The 21,510-nt window shown below is 38.7% G+C and overlaps 2 protein-coding genes and 1 long non-coding RNA gene across 3 annotated transcripts in view; 1 reads left to right on the top strand and 2 right to left on the bottom strand.

Moving 5' to 3' along the window:
* Positions 1 to 914: 914 nt before the first annotated feature.
* On the bottom strand, positions 915 to 7,235 carry emx1 (empty spiracles homeobox 1). The gene is made up of 3 exons (XM_079693049.1): positions 6,046 to 7,235; positions 3,987 to 4,171; positions 915 to 1,874 (listed from the first exon to the last, which is right to left on the bottom strand). The coding sequence occupies exons 1-3, from the start codon at positions 6,392 to 6,394 to the stop codon at positions 1,707 to 1,709; spliced, it is 702 nt and encodes a 233-aa protein (XP_079549175.1). The 5' UTR covers positions 6,395 to 7,235; the 3' UTR covers positions 915 to 1,706.
* LOC307046603 overlaps positions 4,075 to 21,510 on the top strand; it is a 26,566-nt gene continuing 9,130 nt past the window's right edge. Inside the window, exons 1-2 of the long non-coding RNA XR_013810155.1 lie at positions 4,075 to 4,214; positions 11,937 to 11,978. This is a non-coding gene — a long non-coding RNA (uncharacterized lncRNA). The remainder of the gene's footprint in view (positions 4,215 to 11,936; positions 11,979 to 21,510) is intronic.
* noto (notochord homeobox) lies at positions 15,420 to 16,394 on the bottom strand (the record flags this gene model as incomplete). Its single annotated transcript, XM_079640747.1, has 3 exons — positions 15,420 to 15,611; positions 15,726 to 15,913; positions 16,013 to 16,394. 3 exons carry the CDS (start codon positions 16,392 to 16,394, stop codon positions 15,420 to 15,422), a joined length of 762 nt encoding a protein of 253 aa, XP_079496873.1.

The raw sequence follows: 21,510 nt of genomic DNA, 5'->3' as shown, positions 1-21,510 counted from the left end.
CATGAGTATAACTTGAAGTTCTTATACTTTACTTTAAAATGTCAATTTAATCATACTTTTGGTTCTACTCCAATACATTTTCAATGCATGATTTTGTACTTTTTTCTCTGCTTGCTACACATTTTTGACTGCTTTAACTATGTTGCAGATTAATCATTAATATAACAAATAAATAAACTAATACTGTAAATCATGGTGTATTAGAGTAGGTTATAAGCTCCCCAGCAATATATGAAAACATTATAGCTAGCCCCACCTTAACAAGCTGTAACATTACAGTGGTAAACACATCCATGTATCACTGATTGTAATACAGAAAAACAATATGATAGTGAAATGGGCCATTCTGCATAATGAGTCTTTTTACTTTTGGTACTAAAAGTATATTTTGGTGATATTACTTTGGAGCTTTGACTTGATTTTGAGTTTGAATGCAGTAGCAAATGTTATTATTTTGCTCGCAGTAAAAACCTCTTAAGCATCTGCATCTTAACAGAGCAACACACTGAGCTCACGTTCCCCTCCATCCCATGTTTGCCAAACTGTGCAAGGGCAACGCTGCAATAACAGCAATAGAAGCCGACCTTTTATTTGTACTGTTTGTTTGGTTGTGCGAGTACCCTTTAGCTCTAGTTCAATGCATTAAACAACCTGAACAGGGACAACCCTTGTTGAATTTCACTGATCACAACTTCATATGCCATAGTAGCCCGAGTGTCTGTGGGGTTTTTGTTCCAATCAAACGCTGCAGCAGCATGTTTCACACTGATTTGCACCTTCAGCTTCACCTTCATCGGCAGTGGAACTAATAGGTGAAATCTGCAGCTGAAATCTTGTTGGATAAAAAAAATAACAATGCTTTCTTCTTCAGGCTGTTTGACACTATGTACAAAGTGAGAGCTGAATTACACAAAAACATTACATGTCTCATGAGAATAGCTTTATTTCTAAAACATATTTTTTTGTACTCACATGTGCTGCTTGAAAAGTATGTTCTTATATGTTCTGTACTACACTTTAATGAAGTCATCCATCACACCACAAATGACAAATGTGGCATGGCACGTGTGGCACAACTCGCTCCTAACTTCCAAGGTCTCTGCAGCTTCTTGTCTGTCCCAAAGTCACGCACAGCTGGTCGTCAATAGCCATTTTTGTGCAGAAATGTTCATTATGAAGCAGAGCGGAGCGCGGGAACGGGTCCCAGCAGTAACAATAAAATCACGCTGCAAAATTGGGATCTTCCTTGAGTATCTTGCTCTTCTGGAAAGCCTGTTTTCCGGCTCACTTGGTGGATTAAAACATTTCCTGTCATAGAGGAGAATTTTAAATGAAGTCGGTACACAGGTGGCCGATTTAATGGGGGGAGCGATGAGGTGTTAATGACCTAAGCAGGTGGTAGAAACAGCTTTAATGAAACAAATAGCCTCTTTCAAAAAACAACCTTTATACGTGGACTATGTACAATATTTAAAAAAACAGACTATGATAGATGATGTTTCTCTTCATCTTTGGTCGTCTCACCAAAGATTATTATCCACATTCAGGATGGAAGTCATTAAATAAGAGGTTTTTCTCCAGTGTCACCACGATGAAGAGATGTGCGGTGATTTAGTCCTTTTTCTAATGTCTCTAGTTATACTTAATAATATTACATAATAAATAGTGTTGGTCCTCTGGTTTTTAGGGCAGCATTGTGGGAGGTTTTAGTCCTCCGAGGTCACGTCTATGTCCTCGGAGCCTGGCTGCTTAGTGGCCATGCGCCATCTGTTGATGTGGTGGTTCCCCTTCTTCTTCTGCTGGCTGTCCGGGCCCTCCTCCTCCAGCTTCTGTCGCTTGTACTTAGTCCGCCTGTTCTGGAACCACACCTTCACCTGTGCACAAAAACAAACAGTGTCAATGATCACGATGCACTTTTTTTTTTTAAGAGGTGGCACCCCAGGTGAAAAGGGTCAATGAATATCTAATAGATTACACCATGGCCGTTTATGTTTAAACATGCAAATAATCCTTGTTTTATGAATATACAGTTTTGCATATATTTCCAGAACTGAGTCAGAAGATTGGACAATACCAGGTCCAAAATATTTTTTCATTTTGTTGACGGGTTCAAAAGAGAACAGTGTCTGTTGACAGCCATACCATACCACACATTCATTCCATAGCCCTGTTTTTCAGAGCAAAAATAAGATGCATGATTTTCTTAAGTAAATGGGGATGTCTTGAATTCCCTTGAGGCAAACTGTCGAAATACCAATTACAAACAATTGACAATGTTGTGAAACAGAGAAAACGCTGCAAATAGTTGTGTTTGAGAGGCTTCGACCTGAAAAGGTTTGGCATTTCTGCTTTAAAAATGTTAATCTTTTATCAATCAACTAATTTATGAATTGGGTCATATTTCCAGTTCAACCTGTGATTTTCTAACTGTTAAAATGTCTATGATTTAATTTTCCTTCCAACATTTAGTTACTGCAAACCACTGAACCTAAACATTAAAACTCAAACAAGTAAAACCACTACTAATCACAAAAATGCTTTTCTCCATTTAAATGAAGCTCTGATAATTAACACTTTTGGATTTTGCCAACTCCAGCATCACTTTTTGCAAAACAACCTCATCTCTTTGCGTTCATAACTAAGAATGGCATCAGTGTATGAAAGGTCAACGGACAACATATATTAGACCTTAGAAAATGAGCGCGGTGTAACATAGACGAAGCCAGGATGCATTTTTTAAATAGCAACACAAACGCTTCCTTCTCTATTACCGCTTGACTCTTACAGGCTTCGGGCTAACTCTAGTTGTCCCTGAAACACTGATGTCTTCTTTCCTAGAGCTGTGTGTGAGTATCTTTGTTTATTTGTTTTAAGTGGAGGCAGTGCAGAAGACGTTGTGTAAGGGTTAGCCACAGAAAAGCTGTATAGTATTTTGGCTGCTTTTTTTATTTTAGCATCCATTAGTTATTCTTCTGATTTATAATAATGCTAATTTAATATAATCCCACCAATAGTCCACATGTTTCTACTGGTGTCCTTGAGTGCTTAATCGAAAGTAACAGCAGATCAAAACACTTAAAGTAGGTCAATTCATATTCAGTTCAATCTCTTTGTAATTAGCATAATGCAATTTGTGCTTAATTGCAAGCCTCTTATTTACTGACACAAACCCTGCAAGCAGCATTTATCCACAAAGCTGACTCAGGAAACCTCTGGTTATATTGCCTATTAGGCCTAATTGACATCCAGACATTGTGGACTCATTAAACTTAACCATCAATAATATTTACACACCTTATTTCTATAGCACGCATTAATTAAACACCTTTTAAGAGACTCTTTGTCTCATGCTCTAAGAAGGGTATTATTTAAATTGAGTTGCACTGTTTTATGTTTGTTTTTTTAAGTTTACAATACAGCTATAGCAAATGAAAGATCATTTCACACTGGAAATAAATGGTTTACTCTTCTTTAGCATTATAGTACCCTGATATGTTGCCACATAAAAGCCTTCATGGACAAAGATGTATCCTAAGCTAAATATACCTGAAATAAAGGTTGACATAACCCCCCTATATATTTAAATATATAACTTTTTAAGAAATATGCTTAATGTATTCATTTTTTCTATAAGGATGTTGTCGTTAAAATATCGCGATATTGCGATAACACTTAGGTTGGGGTGTAAAGGGAAAATATGTTGCCATGGAAATGACTGCTTTCGGTAAACTAACGTGAAATGAGGTAGAAATTATAAAGATTGACCTGCTTTAGTGCTTTAAGGTGGGCAACACATTGAAAAATCCATACTTAAAGGCTAAATCCACTTATTCGCATAGTGTTAGCATTAGCACACCTGTGTTTCATACAGCTGTTAGTGTTAGCTTAGCATTAGCTCAACACAGAGCCCTATATTAATATCAATATAGGACTCTGGCTCAACAGCGTTCCAGACAGCTGTAAATATTAGCTTAGCATTAGCTCACCTGTGTTTCAGATAGATTCAAGTTGTTAGCGAGCTGCTTCCTCTCGGCTCCGACGACGTAGTGGTTCTTCTCGAAGGCTCTCTCCAGGCGGAGGAGCTGAGACGGGGAGAAGGCGGTCCGGATGCGCTTGGGTTTCCTGGCGAAAGGACCGTGGAGGAGCATGCTGTCCTGGGACACATCGTTACCTGACACCAGCGAGGAAGAGAACAACACGGGCCCCGTCAGTCGGTCAGTAAGGAAACTTTTCATTACACCAATTGTATCTGGGCAGGTAGGTAGGCTGTGCGTGTGTTGAAAACGGTATTAATAGAAAACGGTGAACAGTGTGTTAATGGGTCTATTCTACTGCAAAGTGGGACCAAATTATGCTGTCATTATGTTAAAGCAATTGTGTTCAGCAAAACCTTGAATATATAAAGATTTCGATATCATTATTAATTTCGATTTTTACATTATAAATCATAATACAAATAGATAATTAGGCTACTTAGCATAATTACAAGGAAATCAAATATGTGTTGCCTATTGGAAACAGTTTTATGTCAAATTCATTTTTGGTAAATGACCAGCTGTTTTTAGAAATAGACCACTTTGCTTCCATGTAAAGTTGTCTTTTTATTGCTTTCATTTTATATATTAGACCTATTGGAAAATCATTCATTTTAAGTGTGTAATTTAACGCACATTTAAGGCATAACAATTCATTTATACATATGGAGACGGACGGAGAACATTTTCAAATAGGCTCTCATAATGCTGAACAAACCTGATAAAGGAAACACATTATGAGACTAAAACCGTGTTTATTGTTGATCAATTAATTTGTAAACACTCAAAAGAGTTTAATAAAATATAATCAAACATATAGGATGCTGTATGGTTTTCAAAAGAGAAATTAAACATTAGATGCATGGCCTACATTGTAATGTAATAATAATAATATCGGGTATACAATTGTATTCTTCTGATTGAATTACATTTCCTGACGGCAAACGAAACAAGGTGTTTGATCACTTGGTGTGATTATTTTTGACAGAATTGTGGTTGTGGAATTGATCTGTAGCCCATTTGGCTTTCCCCGTTTTACACTTCCTAATATTGAGTCAGAAAGTTGTAACCGAAATCGAAAATATTCTAAAATTAGATGTTTATTGTTGTCAAACACAAGTCGTTTGTATTTGTTAAGCTAATATGTTTTTTTTATATTGTATCCCAATAGCCCTAATTAAAGTTAATTATGGGATATTAACAAATGAGCATAAATTCAATTAAATTAATTTCCTTAATAAATCATGTTAATTGTAATGCTTTGCATCGTTCTGTCTATTATAAAATACATTTTCTCCCCGGAACTTTTTGAATGCAATAAAAAGTTATATGAAAATAAAGGTTTTCTTAAACTAGGCTATATTAGATAGATATATACAGGGTTAATACATTGTTTTGGGTTTGTTGATCTGAGATTAAGTTAATCACTGCAGGCTGTGTTCAAATAATTTGCTGTTAAACCTGTGCAGTTTTTTCATTTCCTTTCTATTCCTATTATATTTAAATTACTCTCTTCGATTTTTATCATTTTTGTCAGCCGTGCTGTTGTGTTTGATTGAAATGAGCCTAACCTCGGGCTAGATTTTCTTGTATGGAAAAACAAATCTAGATCAGAGCTTATCTACTCCTGGCTATGGCTTCCTGAGAGTATAGCTGCAGGGCGACTGAGAGTGGAAACATGAGGGCAGCCTGCTGCTAGCGCCGTGGCCTTGTTCGGGTTATGGCTATCTGTGCCGGCAAGTTATCGTCCAACTAAGATATGTTCAATGTTGACAACAGTGTACATCCAAGAAAAATAAAAGATTAAAGCGATTTATAACCTGAAATAGGTTTAATTTTTTGTTCACACGGGTAACCCATGCACACACAGAAATCCGAATTTTTGTGCACAAAATACTTTTTTTTAGGATGATAATTCATGCCTAATTTAATTGCACCCATGGAAAAAGCTTGTATAATGTTTTGGTTGAATACAATATTGTGTCATTTGCATAATCCCCACTTCACTCACCTTGAAATCTGTGTCCGAAAAACCTGTTCCGTAGCACCCAGGGGTAGAAGTTGAGCGGGTCTCGGTGTTGCGAGCCGAAGAAGTGCGGATGCTGCAGGTGGTGCGAGCCTCCCAGCTGGTGAGGGGCCACGGTGAGGGAGGGGTGGTTCACCGTGTCCGGGAACATCAGCTCAGGGCTCTGGTATATGGTCCGGCCCGCTGGATGCTGGTAACTGTTCATTAAGGCATCTGTCGTCGGGTTGGAGTAACTTAAAGCCGTGGGGCGGATGGGCTCCTCGGACATCAGAGGATTCTCTTTAGCGACCAGAGACTCTATCGTGAAGCAGCGCTTTCCTGCAGTCGAAAACATCTTCTTCTTGCAGAAATAGGAACCAAGAAGAAAATATGAAGTGTTCTTCCTCTTGCTGGAAAATAAGTCTCAAAGATGCACCATGACCAAAGAGTGTTTTTAAGCTCGTGCAGTTGAGATGCTGCTGCAAAACTCAACAGTGCTGCTGCTGCAAATTGCCCTGATCCAAGAAGTCTACGCGCTCTGAGGGTTTCAGTGCGCCAAGTAACGCGCCTGTAACCTTCAATGTGTCTTGAGGCTGCGCAGGGAGGCATCTGATTGGACCAGAGCTGCCAATACTTCTGCTCTCCTCAAGTACCTGCTCTATGGATCACACAGGACCCGGCCGCTTAGTTACAGAGACACGCTGAGAAAACATGCGCGCCCCAATTAAGGGCTCATTGTGTGTCCTATTGGGCGTAATATGTAGTTTTTCTTCAGGGAAACAGTGGAGGGTGGAGACGTTTCCAACCGATTCGGTGCAGGTTCAATCATCCAGGAATTCTCTAGTGATATCTATAGCGTCAAGGAAATTAAACTTCATATGTAATTCGACTATATGCAGGAAAGAGATTAGTTTTAATAATTTATAGTGTTTTACCCTCATTATCATGTTTAATCTGTGCTGCACCTTTAGCTGTTTGAAAAAGTCTTTAAAACACAAGCTGTAAAGGTCACACATGCAATTTCTATGAATAGTGTTCTGAAACATCGTGATACTGAAGTCAAAGATATTTAACTCATATTCTCCATTGAATTGGATTTACATTCAGGTTAACGTGCACACTGAATTATCATTGTGTCCATCCAGCATCAATTGGCCTATGCAAAGTCCCATCAAAAAGCACAATTTACTGCCTATATTGGCATTTTTCATTCTTAATTTCTAATAGTTTTTTCCTGTGGGAATGTTGTAATAAACGTGCACTGTGTGTAAAAGTATCGTTGAACTACCGGATAGATGCGTTTTTACTGCAATAATAATAACAATAATAATGTTGTTTAATATTATTTATTTGTCCTTTTATTTAATCAATTGATACATTATTTATGATATTGTCGTTCTACGTGGGTAAAGGTGTTTACATGACTCAAGGATTAGAATACCTTTATTGTTCAAATAATGTTGTGTTTTTACATGTTATTTAAAAAAACGAACAACAACAAGATATTGAGATAATTAAATAACACGAAAATAGTTTCTAGATGTTTTGGGGTTTTAACCTTAACATTAGCACCCAGTGTGTCCTCTGTGAGAACAATCAGAGCCTGTAATTGTGTTTGCAGCTCACCGGCTTCCTTAGTTCTCCCTCTCACGCTTCGCTTCATGGTGCACTAACCAAGTTAATAATTATCCTCCTAATACACTCGTTTGCTTGGAGGTTGCATTAGAAAATCATTACCGATGGAAATTATGAGGTAAAACAAGTTGTTGATTGGGCTTTTAGAGCTAAAGGCTCCTAAAGACGGCAGCAGGTGACTCGGTTTCCAAAAAGCAAAAACATTTTATCCACCAGTGAATTTTGTCTGTGTTACATGTTAACATCTTTATGTATTTACTGGGTGAGGCCTGAACTCTTTCATACAGTTTTATTGGAAATGTATTTCCTTATACTTGCATGACTCAGAAGAGCCACTGTTGTATTTAACTTCCCATTTAAATCGTATTAACAAGCGTATGTTGATTATGATCACCGAATTTAAATGAATGCCATACCAGTTTCATGTTGTCCTGTGGAGTTATTTTGCTTCAGGATACAAATATACTCATTACATGTTCCGTTTAAAAGTATTATGTTTTAGTGTAAGGTTACAGGATACATATAAAGGTCACATATTGCACAATGTTATATTTGAACTGTGCAGCAGCAGGAACTCACTGGCTGAAAGGGCCGGTTGGGTTTAATGATGAAACCCTGCGCGCATTTACGCACTGACCCTGATCGCTGCTGGTTAATAGATGTCCAAATCGCTCTGCATTAACAAAAACAAAGCAGAGCAGTCTACCTTTGTTCCGTACCTACTGTTTATTCCACCCCCCAGGCTCCGGAGGAGAGTCTGAGCAAAGAGAGGAAAGTGAGCGGTGCAGTGGAAATACCTTTATAGGTTATAGTGACATTCCTCTAGTTTAATATCCCTGAGATATTTAACTGCGTGTGTGACAATTACGCGAGAATATCTTTTGTATCAAACTCGATGACATAATGTCTTCAGATTATTTATTAATTTACGGATTACAGCATGTTACATATTGGCCAATAAATAATATAAAAATATAGAATATAAAAGATCCTAAAAAGCAGGTCACATTTTTTTTGTATATGCACCAGTTCAGCATAGCTCCAGTATTTGTGAAATATTTCTAAGCATTTTAATAAATTTCCAAGTTTATCAAGTGTTAATTCACCCTAGCTTTTCCATGGTTTCCCATAAACGTGTATTATCTGGGGAAGAAATACAGAGACACATTTAAACACCACAACTTGTTAATACATAAAGAACGAGAAACAATATGTAACTTAACAACCTTTATATTAAATATCTGACTGAAAATATTAGCAAATAAAGGACATCATTCTGGAAACATCATGACTGTAATTTAAAACTATTCCATTTGTATTAAAAATACCAAATTATGTAGTTGTAAATTATTCAAATGTAATTAACTGTATTATGTCTATTTATTTCACCAGTATAATCACAATACTACAATAGCGTAAAGACCACTTCAAGAATTATAAAGGGTTACAAATGACTTTGATCTAAACTCAACAGACCAAACAGTTATTGCAAAAAGTGTCTTGCGTAAATCTTTAAAGTCTGCTCTTATAGATATAAAAATTAAATTATAACATTTTCCAAATATTTTGCACATGAACAAAATATCACTGCTCAAAATATTCTACTTGTTAATGTTCTCTAATATCCAGAATGTATTTTTTATCGGGGGGGTCATGGTAAAAGAGGGACAAAGACGAAGAGAAGGCAGATGGCTCGATTTCATACTAGTGCTGCCCTCTAGTGGCCTACAAAGGAAAAAGGGTTGAGAAAATGTGACTTTTGCAGACACTTGCCTTAATAAATGAATACATGGTATAATTATAGTATGATTGAGTTTGGCCCATATACTTAACTTTATGACAGTTTTAAATATGTATTACCAAAATTATTGGTATTATGGTAAAGAAAACATACCAAAGGACCAACGTGAACATGCAAAATGTTTAACCTCTTTTCCAATTAAAAATGCCTGTAGCAAGGAATTTGATAACGTACATTAAAATACACTTTTTGTAGAAACAAATGTATATTTTTGCTCTATCATCATGTATACATAATACCTCCAGAGGAGCTCTCTCCTCAGTCTCCTGATTCACGGTGTTGTTGTTTTTAGAGCAATGCTGCCATCCAGTGGTGGAAAGGAGTCAGAGCAGGTTTTTAAATTAAAGATTTCCTTCAATGGTCAACTGAAGCCTTTGACCTAAGCAGGTTTCTATTTAGTTACCAATCCCGGTTGTTTCAGTTGAACATGAGCAGTATTAACCTGATTTGATATAAGTACAAACCTTGGAGGTTAAAACGTTCTCAGTCTTAGTAAGTCTTACAAGTATACAGAACCCATGAACTCAACATAGGGGCACTTTAGATGTCAATGTTAAATACTTCAGAACAGAGACAGAAATTAAGCTTTCCAGAAAAAATAAATATATTCTACAAAGTAAAGGGGGGGCTTAATACACGAAATAATCCAAACTAATTGTAAGTGTTTTAATCTCGAAATGTATTCAACAATTCTCCACATTAATTCCCCTCCTTTTCTGTGGTATAAGGCAACTTTGTACAAGGTATATATATGTGATCAACTTTAGACATGTATCCTCAAGAAATGTATCATCATTTAAAAACAATTTGGCTCGTAGATTAAAATGATTCTCTCTTCCTCTTCCTGGTGATTTTGAGGATGCAGATTGAAGCGTCAGAGACCAGCCGAGGTTTCCCCTCTCACCTCCTGCGTTCATTAATAAACTAATTGGCCATTTTGTTTCGCATTAGCGTTGTGTGTTCAGCTAATCTGCTCCACTTAAATACTTGGAACATTTCACCCCGTTATAACGAGATGGGAAAAGTAGCAGGTCACTGCGTTTGTGCCACCTGCACGAGAAGTGCGGTCGTTTAGCCACCTGTACCGGGCTGCTCTGCTGCTCAGCATAGACAAACATTACACCTTCAACCGCCCTGGAGAACAACGTGTTCATATCGAGAAAAGGCATCTATCGCTTTTTATTTCGCTTAATCAATGTGTTTCATATCTTAAAGTAGATTAACCATTTTATAACCATGGCGTGAATATCATCAAGTGCAAAAAGTGTGAAATGTACATTTGAACTCCACTAAAGCAGAATAAAATACACCTATTGTAATATGAACATTTTGGCGAAGCTTTATCAGATACAATGTGCTTTACGGCAGTTGTTTTGTAGCGATTTATAAAGAAATAAAATCACTGATAAAATGTATGATGGTATTTTCTGATGTGTATGTATCGTTAACACAATGTAATCCTGTTTGCATATTGGAGATATGATCCAACAGTTTTCCCGCATTTTTTTCATGGGGTATGTTGTGCGTAAAAGGCACACGTTGGATACATTACGCATTATTTTAAATCCAGCTGAATCCGGATTCCTATTTTTAATGTTGCTCTTTGACTGGTCTTCACGGTATTCTCTGTCGCTGAACGTGGACAGCTGCTGCTATTTCCTGAGAGAAAGCAGTCGGTCATCCACACATCAGGAGGATGAGGAGCTCCTCTTGTCGGTGCCCAGAAGTCATTGTGCGCCTCAAATGCGGACCTTTCAGCGCGAGACAAAGGGCAGCTTCTACTTCAAACGTTTGTAATGAAAGCTAATGACTATTAGATGGAGTAGAAGGGCCCTCGCCTTTGCAAATACAATGCAAAGGAGATTTATTTTTTTACAATCGCCTACCCTAATTCAAATGAAGTGCACTCTGCTATTGGAGCTGGAGGGTTATTGCTCTCCATGAGAACTTTCACACCTTACATCCGAGCTGAGTCATGAGACCAAGGGTGTTTGAATTCAGGGAGGAGAAATGTTTTAGGTGTTTAAAGATATAGAGAAACAGGGTGAGGATAAAGACTCCATTTTGACTGTTATCATTTAATGTGCATTTGTTTGATGGATTCAATACATTGGAGTGATAACAAAGAGATAACACCTTACAATTCAATAGTATTCAAAAAGTGGAAAAATGCAAAGGAAGTCCCTTGTTTCAGCTTTTAAAATATGAGTATTTGTAGCGTTCGTTTGTCACACACTGCAGTAAACTGATCATGTTGTTTGGACAAACACATTCATTTAAAAATATGTAGACATATTTAACAATTAATCAATCTTGACAATAAGCATTACATTACAATACATCTATACAATTCACATTTCATGTTACTGTTGTTACAGCCTGTGCAACATGTTTGATCAATGAATTGCTTAACATCACTATTTCGGCTGTTCATAGTTGCTATCTTTTGCTTGTTTTGCAGTTACACTGAACAGGAGGTATGGTGACTTCACATCAAGCGCTGGTGAGTTTCAGATTATAATATTTATTATAGTTTTTACTCTAAATCCACTAGTCACTGCAGTCAGTAATGTCCCAGAGCCTGCCTAAGGTGATGTTTTCGTTGTGTCCTTGGGCAAGTCACTTTGCCCGCATCTGCTCCTGTGGGTAATGTCCACAGTAATGACTCTTACATGTCTAATATGTGTAATGTGTAATGTGTAATTGTAAAGCGCTTTGAGCACCTGTAAAAGCGCTCTATTTAAAAATGTAATGCATTATTATTATTATTATTATTATGTTTTCGAAGTAGCTTTTTTTGCTCAACCAACAGACATATCTAACTTGTTATTAAATATTTATAAAGATATAATTCAAATTGAATAACCAGAAATTATCTTATAGAGTACACTATACTTTTAATATGATTATTTAAGGAGATCCACCCAGACTCACCATGAGCAAGCTAAATGAAAAACCTCAACAATGTTGCAGATTACATTTCATCCCCTTAACTAATTGTTTCAGCTCTATAAGATAGAGTGCAGCCTATAAAGAGACAATATGTTCTGAAAATGCAGTGTGGATAAACCTGTTGTTATTGTCAGTAAGACAAACAGTTGCAAAGGGAATAAGAGCAACAAGTCAGGAGGTAAATGAAGATGTGACAGTTTCTTTTCATAAGGAGCCTCAGAGCCTGCAGTGAGTCTTAAGAAGCCCAGGCAGTGCGGCATGTTTCCAGCCGTTAAGGTGCCTTGTGCTAATTGGGACGATGAGCCCCGGTGACCCCCGCTCCCCTCCCCTCCTCCCCAAGACTCTCCAGGTTTTCCCAGGCCTCTGACTGCTTCTTTCTTCCCCTCAATGGGATTACGTTGGGCTGTGGAGAGCGGAGGGGAGGGGGAGCTCTGATTCCCGGCTGATCACATCAGAAACGGCTCTCTGGGGTTTTTACACAAATTCTGCTCTAATCACAGCAAGCAGAAACACCAGGAGAGGCGGGGGGGTTTATTAAACTTCTCTCTTTGATACTGTTACCTGACCTCTCACAGCACCTCTGCTGCAAACATCCAGTGTGTGCTGCGGTTATATGTGTCTTTGAAGCATTTACATATTAGAAACAGGCCACTAGAGGTCAACATGTACAAAACCATTTCTACATTAAGATAAGGGCCACATGTGAAATTACTTTTGACACCGGACCAAAGGTTAAACAGTACATTTTTCTCAGTATTGTGACTTTTTTCCTGCAGAATTTGGACTAACATCAGAATTAGAAAAACAAAATTCACTCTTGGTCAGATCTGAAACATTTGAAGCCGTTTATTAGTCGAGTATACAAAAATCAAAGTTTATGAGCAATGGCTGCAGAAACCACTTCATCGTCTATCTATATTGTCCAAACTAAAAGCCATAATACCTGAGATTAGACATTAAAAGTAGATATTTTCAGGGTCACAAGCAAACAAAACTACTACTACTTGATTACTTTCTACTTCTGAGGAACAGTGTATTACCAGTAAGTCAAATAGCAGCCTGTAATATAAGTATTAACACAATTTAGGGATTAAAAGTGTTGGAAACCAGTATGTTTTCCCAGTTGGATGTCTTTGTTTAATTTGCTGGAGTTATCCACAGGACAGGTCTTTCAGCTTCACCTACCCAATTAGCTGCTCTGATGGACTCGTTTGCTGCATCCCAATCCTTTCTGCACGCTGTCCTCTCTCGTGTTTCATCCTTCATGTCTGCCAGGCAGGCTTCAGCACACAGCAGGACTCCCTTTCCACCTGGAAGCCAAGACGTGGACTTTCTATAGAGCAGAGACAGGACACCTGCCGAGGTGGGGTGGGGGTGGGGGGGAGGCATGTGTGTGAGAACAGCCGTAGTGACCGTTTAAACAGATTAGACAGTGAGGCGCAGCTCTCTCCTGCCCGAGACAGACTGACCCTACCACCCCGGGTTACACATATCCACAACTAATCCCAGAGCTGGTTATTTATTTGCTTAGCTTAAAGCAGAGGGGAACCTGAGTCCATCCCCACATTTTAACTTGGATCAAACCAAGGAGGAGATGTCTCGCCATGTCTCCGTCATCTTTCCACCGGGTGCAGAGTGAGATGAGAGGAGCAATAAGGAGAGGTCAAAGGGCATGGGGATGGTTTTATAGGGGACAGGTTTTCTCTCCTGAATTAAATCAGTTTATGATACTAATGTGCAGATTAAAAAACCCTCGCAAAATGACCCCTAATAAAACAATTCTCCTACTGAAATTGAAATGTTGGTGCTCTTTTGGTAGGGAACACAAAAGTATGATGAAAGGTCTAAGGCACTATTTTTTTTAAACGTTTGCTTAGGAGGCTATTCTGTAAATTCTCTCATGTTGACATTTGAGGCCAATGGAGGCTTCAATCGATGGATTTCATATTGATTCAAGGAGTGATATCAGAAGAGCATGACCTGATTGGTGCAGGTGGGTATTTAAGAGTGTCTCTGAGGAAGGTCTGTGTACAGAAGCTTCATTATGAAGAGAGCAGTGCTTGGAAGTATTTTCTTTGGCAAAAAAAACCAAAAGCTGGAAATAGTCTATCTATTTTATTACTACGCAGCTCTGTCTTGTACCCAAGCGCTACCTAAAAATGTACACGTATGGGTTTTGAATTTCATAATTAGCTAAGCATCTGATAAGGCAACATTTTTTGAATATATTTTTGCAGGAAGATTACCATGGGGGTTTCCTCTTTATCTGTTGATTCAACCAAATTATAAGTATCAGTTCCTCTGATATTTATGCAGACCTGTTTTTATTTCAAACCCATTGAAAAGCTTTTTTCAGTATTTCACTTAAACATGAAACGCACTACATTGGTGTATTTAGACTAAATGAGACAAACTCAAAGTGAACATTTGGAAAACTCATCTTGTTTTGTAAATGTTTTTACCCTCAAAATTAGAATCTGCTGACAGTAGCATAAAAAATCCAAAACGTGATCAGATGTTGATAAAAGTTTGTAACATCTTAATGGGAGACAGTGTACAATGTCTCCTGTTCCCAAATAATTGCCCGGCCGATTGAAAGAGCAGGGATCATTTCATATATCTTATGAGACATACACTCTTCTAATTTGGGTAGATCTCATATGTATCAGTTCAACTGTGTTACATTTGCAAATACTAAATAAGGATTTAGGTTTTTTTTTTTTTTTTAAGTCCAATTAAACATCTGGAAATGTTTCAAACACATGGCTCAATAAGAAGGAATGAACAGGACAAGGTTGCAATTGATGTCATAAAATATATTTCTGAAAAATGTCATTCAAATGTAAAAAACACATCAAGTGAACTAATCAAAGAGCAAGACAATTAAATATATAACTATACATCTAATAAATATTCATATTTGGAGACACAATCCTCCTTTCTCAGCAGTATGTACAAAAGTCTTAGTCTCATTAAGTCCAGTGTTGTTCGGTCAGCAGTGGTCAGTGGAGTCATCAGACACCACGTCCAGGTCGGAGAACTCCTCATCCTCTTCATCTCCGTGGCCCTGAGATCCGGGGCTTTTGGGCGGAGCTGCCAGGCCCAGTTTGGCTAGCTTGGCCTGCTGCTGCTCCAGACTCTGTTTGCGCCACTTGATGCGTCTGTTCTGGAACCACACTTTGACCTGGAGACAGGAATAGCATCCATGTTAGAAATATTGCCTGACACATTTCAAAATATAAGTTTGAGGCTATATTTTAAATGCATAAATTCAGATTTGCAAGTCTTCATTTCTCACCTGAGCTTCTGTGAGCTGTAGAGCCGAAGCCAGGAGGAATCTCTCGGATCCGACCATGTACTGCTGCCGGGCAAACTCCTTCTCCAGCCGGGAGAGCTGCTCGCTGGTGAAGCTGGTGCGCATGCGCTTAGACTTCCCACCTTTGGTTTTGAACAAGTGAAGCCCTGCATTCACTTTGGACATAGAGGCTGAAAAGAAGAGACGACACGTTTAATCACACTGCCCCATTGCAATAGTTAAAGTAAGTAACCATTATGCTCGGTAATAAATGCAACACTCGTGTTTACCTTGTGCGTAAAATGCTCCCCGACACGATGACTGGTAGGTGAAAGGCGGGTAGCAGTACACTGAATATCCAGGCTGTGAGTGGAGCGCGGATTGCAACATGTTGGGAGAGTAAGCGTAAGGTGTTGCTGCCATCGGTAAGCCTACGTGTCCATTAAAGGGCAGAGCTGGGTGATATTTCTCTCCGCACTGAGTGGGACTGGCCCTGCAGTTTCTGCTTTCCTCCGGCTTGGCGAGCAAAGCATCAATAGTGAACGATTTCCCACTCTGAGGCTTCGTTATCGATGTGCACTGGCTCCCCTGGTACTGCGGGTACAGCGACGCTGGTGCGTAATTACGCATAGGGTATCCATAAGCTCCCATTGGTCTGTTCGGCACCTGCATTCTGTCAGATGTTAAGAAAAAGTAGAAAAGTATCGAAGATCTTGGTAGTAGGTGATGTTGCTCCGAGTGCAGCAGGAGAGTGAATGCTGCTTCTCCCCGCAGACCCCTACTTTATACTCGGGCCGGACGCAGAGGTGTCAACAGCCCCCCATCGGTCCTTTGTCTTTCTAAGTAGCAGATGAGAGAAACGAACATCCCGACAACGTATCCAATTAATTGGTGGAGTAGTACAAGCTGGGATTGTCAAACATCCTAACCCTTTGAATGACAAGGCTTTTGAAGAGTGCTGGGGGCAGGGACCTCAGGAGATTTACTGGGCTACAAATTCTTGCATGGATCTTAAATCCAAATGTAATCATTACCGCTGGGAAAGCCTTGATGTTACCAAATCATCTTATTTGAAGCCTTTTAAGTCCCGGCTGGCCGACAGATGCTTTAAGCAGCGTAACAAGTCGATTCACATTTGGAGGTTTAACTAAGTTACAGAGAATCTACTGTTACATTTTTTCCCCAACCCTCTAAATTAGGAATATTCAATACTTTAATTTGCGTTTATCACAAGTAGCTGCAAATCAAGAATCACTCCTGTATGTAAACAGTCCATGATCTTTTTCCTGTATTAAATGAATGCGCGCTATTTCCAGAGTGTGCTTTTTAACAGCAGTGGTGTCGCTCCTAAAATTGGAAAAGTGGCTTTGCGTAATTGAGGCGTCAGATTCGGCAGGTCGGGTGTGGAGACAGAGTGCTGCTGGGTTTACAGAACTGCACTCTGCTAATCTCAGACACTGCGTTAATCCACAGGTTGATCCATCCCATCCTTTTAATGTTAGACTTGGAAAGGCTTCTGTTGAATCCTAAAACAATCCACAATGGTTTAAATCCTTAAATCGAAGCATGGTGGTTTAATTTATTTCGTTTAACCACAAATTATTTTATGGATTTAAGAAAGTAAAGTTATAAAAAGATGCCTTCATTCTGAAATATATTTTGGCCCGGAAATAATATCCACAAAGTGCTTTGTTTTATCGGTTTCTCATTAAAGGCTTGAAGATAAAGCGGTTCCTTTGAAGCGAGTGATTTGCTTTCTTACACTGCCTTAGCACAAAGGCTTCCTCTCTTTCAACTTGGATTATTGCCAGCTCTGCAAACTTTCCCGGCTCATTTCCATCATTTGAAGGTGGCAGAGAGTTTCTCCGCAGCCTTAAGTAACTGTTAAAACACATTTAAACACCGAGGCGAGGCGCTGCTTCCCTTTGACCTCGCAGCCTTCTATTGATTCTGTTTAACTGACACTAGAATGTCTAATGAAGAGAGCAAACACAGACTTTGTCGACCTGGCCTGAACAATAAGGGGGCTTCTTCAGATGCCTCTGCGCGCGGACCACCCACCCCAATGACCGACCCCGGTCTAGAAACCCTCCGGACAAATCACTTCATTTAAAATTGGTTTAAAATCTTTATTCAACATAAAAGCTTACATTGGCATTAAGCGATTTCAGATGTTTTTCCAAGCTTATTAAAAAAAAAAAAAAAAGTTGAATCTAGTTCATTTTTAATGAGATAAAATAATCAGGACAAGTGGAATTAACCTTTCATTTAAAAAGAATAAAGCTTTTCAGATTGAATATGTCAGATACAATCTAGTTCTGGAAACCTGTTGCAGAGTGAAAATATTAGTCAATTGTATATATTTTAAACCAAAACAATAAGTACATTTAAACTATTTGATAATTCGTTTAATATTCCAGTAAAAAGGCAAAAAAAACAGATGATTCACGTTTGGGAAAAGTTATTTTTTTACGGGAGCCTCAGCCTACTGAATATCTCTAAGTTTTCAGTTGGAAAAATAAACCAAGACATTTGAAGGTATCACCTGGAACCTGATGGACATTTTTCACTGTTTTCTGGATATTTCATTGAATCAATAAGTCAATGTTAATGAAAACATCATTAGTTGCAACTGTAACTGCTACATCAAGAGGGAAAACGAATGTCCATTTGCAGCCAGGTGCCCTTTAATATTCTGTCTCCACACATCCCTCTGACATCAGCATTGAACCTCTGTCCTGTAGTGATGTAGTGAAGGATACATGTCCTCTTGTGTATTGGAGCCAGACAAGGAATACACGGACCTTTGTCCCCGAGAATCCTCTTTTCATAGTCATGGCCTGAGAGGAGAAAGAAGCTGAAGAGCTGCTCTCTAATAGCTCTATGGGCCATTCTTCACAAATGAGGCTCTCAGCTATAGCTTGAAACTCCTCATCAGCGCTCTTTCCTTCAGTATCTGCTGCTGGATGCTCACTTCTTCCTTCGACTTTTAAGGATTTGTTTTTTTCTTTTAGAAATGGTGGATGACTGATGAAATTAAACATTTTACATGCAACTATTTCCATTTTCCAATCCTCACCTTTCAAACTATTATAAAATATATATATTTTTAGATATATTAGATGGTTGACTGTTGGTAACAGACACTTGAATACTGTAATATCCAGTATAAATGAATATAACATATTTTTAGCTTGTCTTAGTTATTAACATTTGCATTATGCAGCACCTCAGTTTGACTTAGAAGTGCTATGAGAGATGTAATGTTGCTCACAATAAAACACAACTCTCATACTCATACTCATACTACATACATATACATACTCATACTACTACCATACTCATGCTCTCAAAAAGATGACTTTTAAGAGACAACAATTAAGCTTAACATTTTATTTTTATTTTAACAAGAGACTACATCTGTCTCTTAATGTAAAGCAACATCTCCCTGTCAAATGCCATGGAGTATACATGACATCACATATATGACTATTTAAGTTGGTTGACGTTGTCTATGGTGAAAAATTCCCAGGAAAGATAAATGTTTTGGTTGTGTCTAAGGGCGGTGGTGGCGAAGTCCATCGGGACTTGGCACTGCAAGGTCACCAGTTCAAGTCCCGGAAAGACCAAGTGCTACCGAGGTGTCCCTGAGCAAGGCAGCGTCCCCTACACTGCTCCCCGAGCGCCGTACATAATGCCAGCCCGCTGCTCCTAACACTAGGATGGGTTAAATGCAGAGAAACCGTTTCGTTACATAGTACCTGTACTACGTAATGACAATAAGTTAAATCTTATCTTAAAATATTTTTGCATTATTATGCAAAGAATGATGTTTAACCTTCTGCTCTTATCTAGTGCAAAGCTATGTGAGCGACTTATTGTGAGATTCAAATATCAAAGTCATGATGATGAGCCCCCAAACAATGGATGCTAAAAATAATTAATATATGAAATGTGACAGATTAGAGGGATCTGACAGAAATGCGTGTCAGAGGAGAAACTGCTGCTCGGTTCGGTCTCACCTTCCAGCTCAGTTCACACATGATTGAATGAAACAAAAGCATGGAGAAACACTGTCATCATTATTATTATTGAGGTGAAAGGGGATCGTTTTCTCACCTGCCCGACACATTTAACAGCCACTGTAATCTGGGCCTTTCCTGTCCACGCACATCCATTGCTAATGACTTTATGAAGCCATTCACAGGCAGATCCAGGGCCGCCTGCCTCTGGCACCTTGCTTCCAGGCTGAGGGGCTCATTACTGGGTCCTGCTGGGCCTGGCCCTCACCTTGACTATGAATGGGAGTGCAGTAAAAGGCCAGGTACGCTCCGTCTGGCTCTAATACACATCCTGGCTCTGCTGAGGGCCGATATACACGGTGGTGTCTTCAGCAAGGGGATCAGGATTTGATGTGAAGTTACAACCAAAACACCTGCTCTGAATCTGAAAACACACATCATCTATTTCTTTAGATAAGTCTCCCACTTAATTCAGCTTAACTCGTGTTTTGCTACAGACAACTTGCTGAGAACTGAAGGTGAATACTGTGGCTAAAGAAAAAAGGCATTCTAACAACCTTACATTAAGAAAAAGTGATTACCGTTTTTTTATTTAGAAATATAATATTTTTCAAGGTTCAATTAACAAATTGATTATTCAACTTTCATCCTTCTGTCTGGCTAGCCATTGTACACCAATGGGACACGAAAGAAACATACACAAGACCAACTTTAAACATTCACTTGTGGATTGATTTTACAATGCTTATGTTTAATGATGTTTAACTAAATATTGGAATAATAGAGCCTTAAATCCTTAATCTACATTCTTCTATAAGTTACCAAACAAAAACCTAGGAATGTTTAACTATGCAAGGCAGTCAAGTCCATATTTTAAACTCAAACTACAAAAGTGGTTTACAAAGTAAGAATTCCAACTTTATTAACAACAAGAATTCGTATATCTCGTTATCAGTCATTACATTAACGCCATCAGCTAAATGCTTAAAATGTGAAATGAACTGACTAATTCCTGCGTTAATGCTGCCTCTGCTTGCAGTGTCACTATGCAGAGTGTGTGTGTTTTTCATTTACACGTGTGGCAGAAAGAAGGGAGGACCTCCAGGCCCTGCAGCTTGGTTCTCCTGCTGACCATTAGCATTAGCATTAGCATTGACACCAGCACTGTGAACTGCTACTGTACGAGCTGCTCTCCTACGGGCTAATAGTGGCCATTTAAGACATCCATTGAGATAAATGACCGTCCATGTCATTACCAACTTAATGAGGGATTAACTTTCTCGCTGAACGGTATCTGTTTACTGAGAGCACGGTCCTGTCCTGGGAATGGAGGATGTGTGTATTGGATCTGTCTGACACTACACCACTGGGCAGAGGGGAATCCTGCAGAAAAAAGTAGAGTTTTTGCAGTAAAAATGAACTGAAATAGATATTTTTTTGTTAATGTTTCATTTTGTGATGATGCTTCAGCACCATGCCCATTAAGAGACGAAACAGTCTTGAAGAATTGAAGTAACTAATGGTTGCATTAATAACAACAAAGCATCTGTTTACAAACTCTCACACAGCTCCAGCAGTATAACCCAATGGTCACTAATCCAGTATGCGCACTGCTCCACCCTTTATCCAACTTTCTACTGAAAACACACTCTAAAGTTGGCTCAGTCGTCAACGCGTCCGGACACGTCCAAAGTGCACTAAATAAGGTTTTAGCCAAAGTGCAAGTGCAGCCAACACAGGATGAGAAATTGAAATACAAATAATTG

The sequence above is a fragment of the Notothenia rossii genome, assembly GCF_949606895.1.
Source record: "Notothenia rossii genome assembly, chromosome: 7".
In the NCBI taxonomy this organism is placed as follows: domain Eukaryota; kingdom Metazoa; phylum Chordata; class Actinopteri; order Perciformes; family Nototheniidae; genus Notothenia; species Notothenia rossii.
Note: the sequence above shows the minus strand (reverse complement) of the source record. Positions and strands in the feature narration are given on the sequence as shown.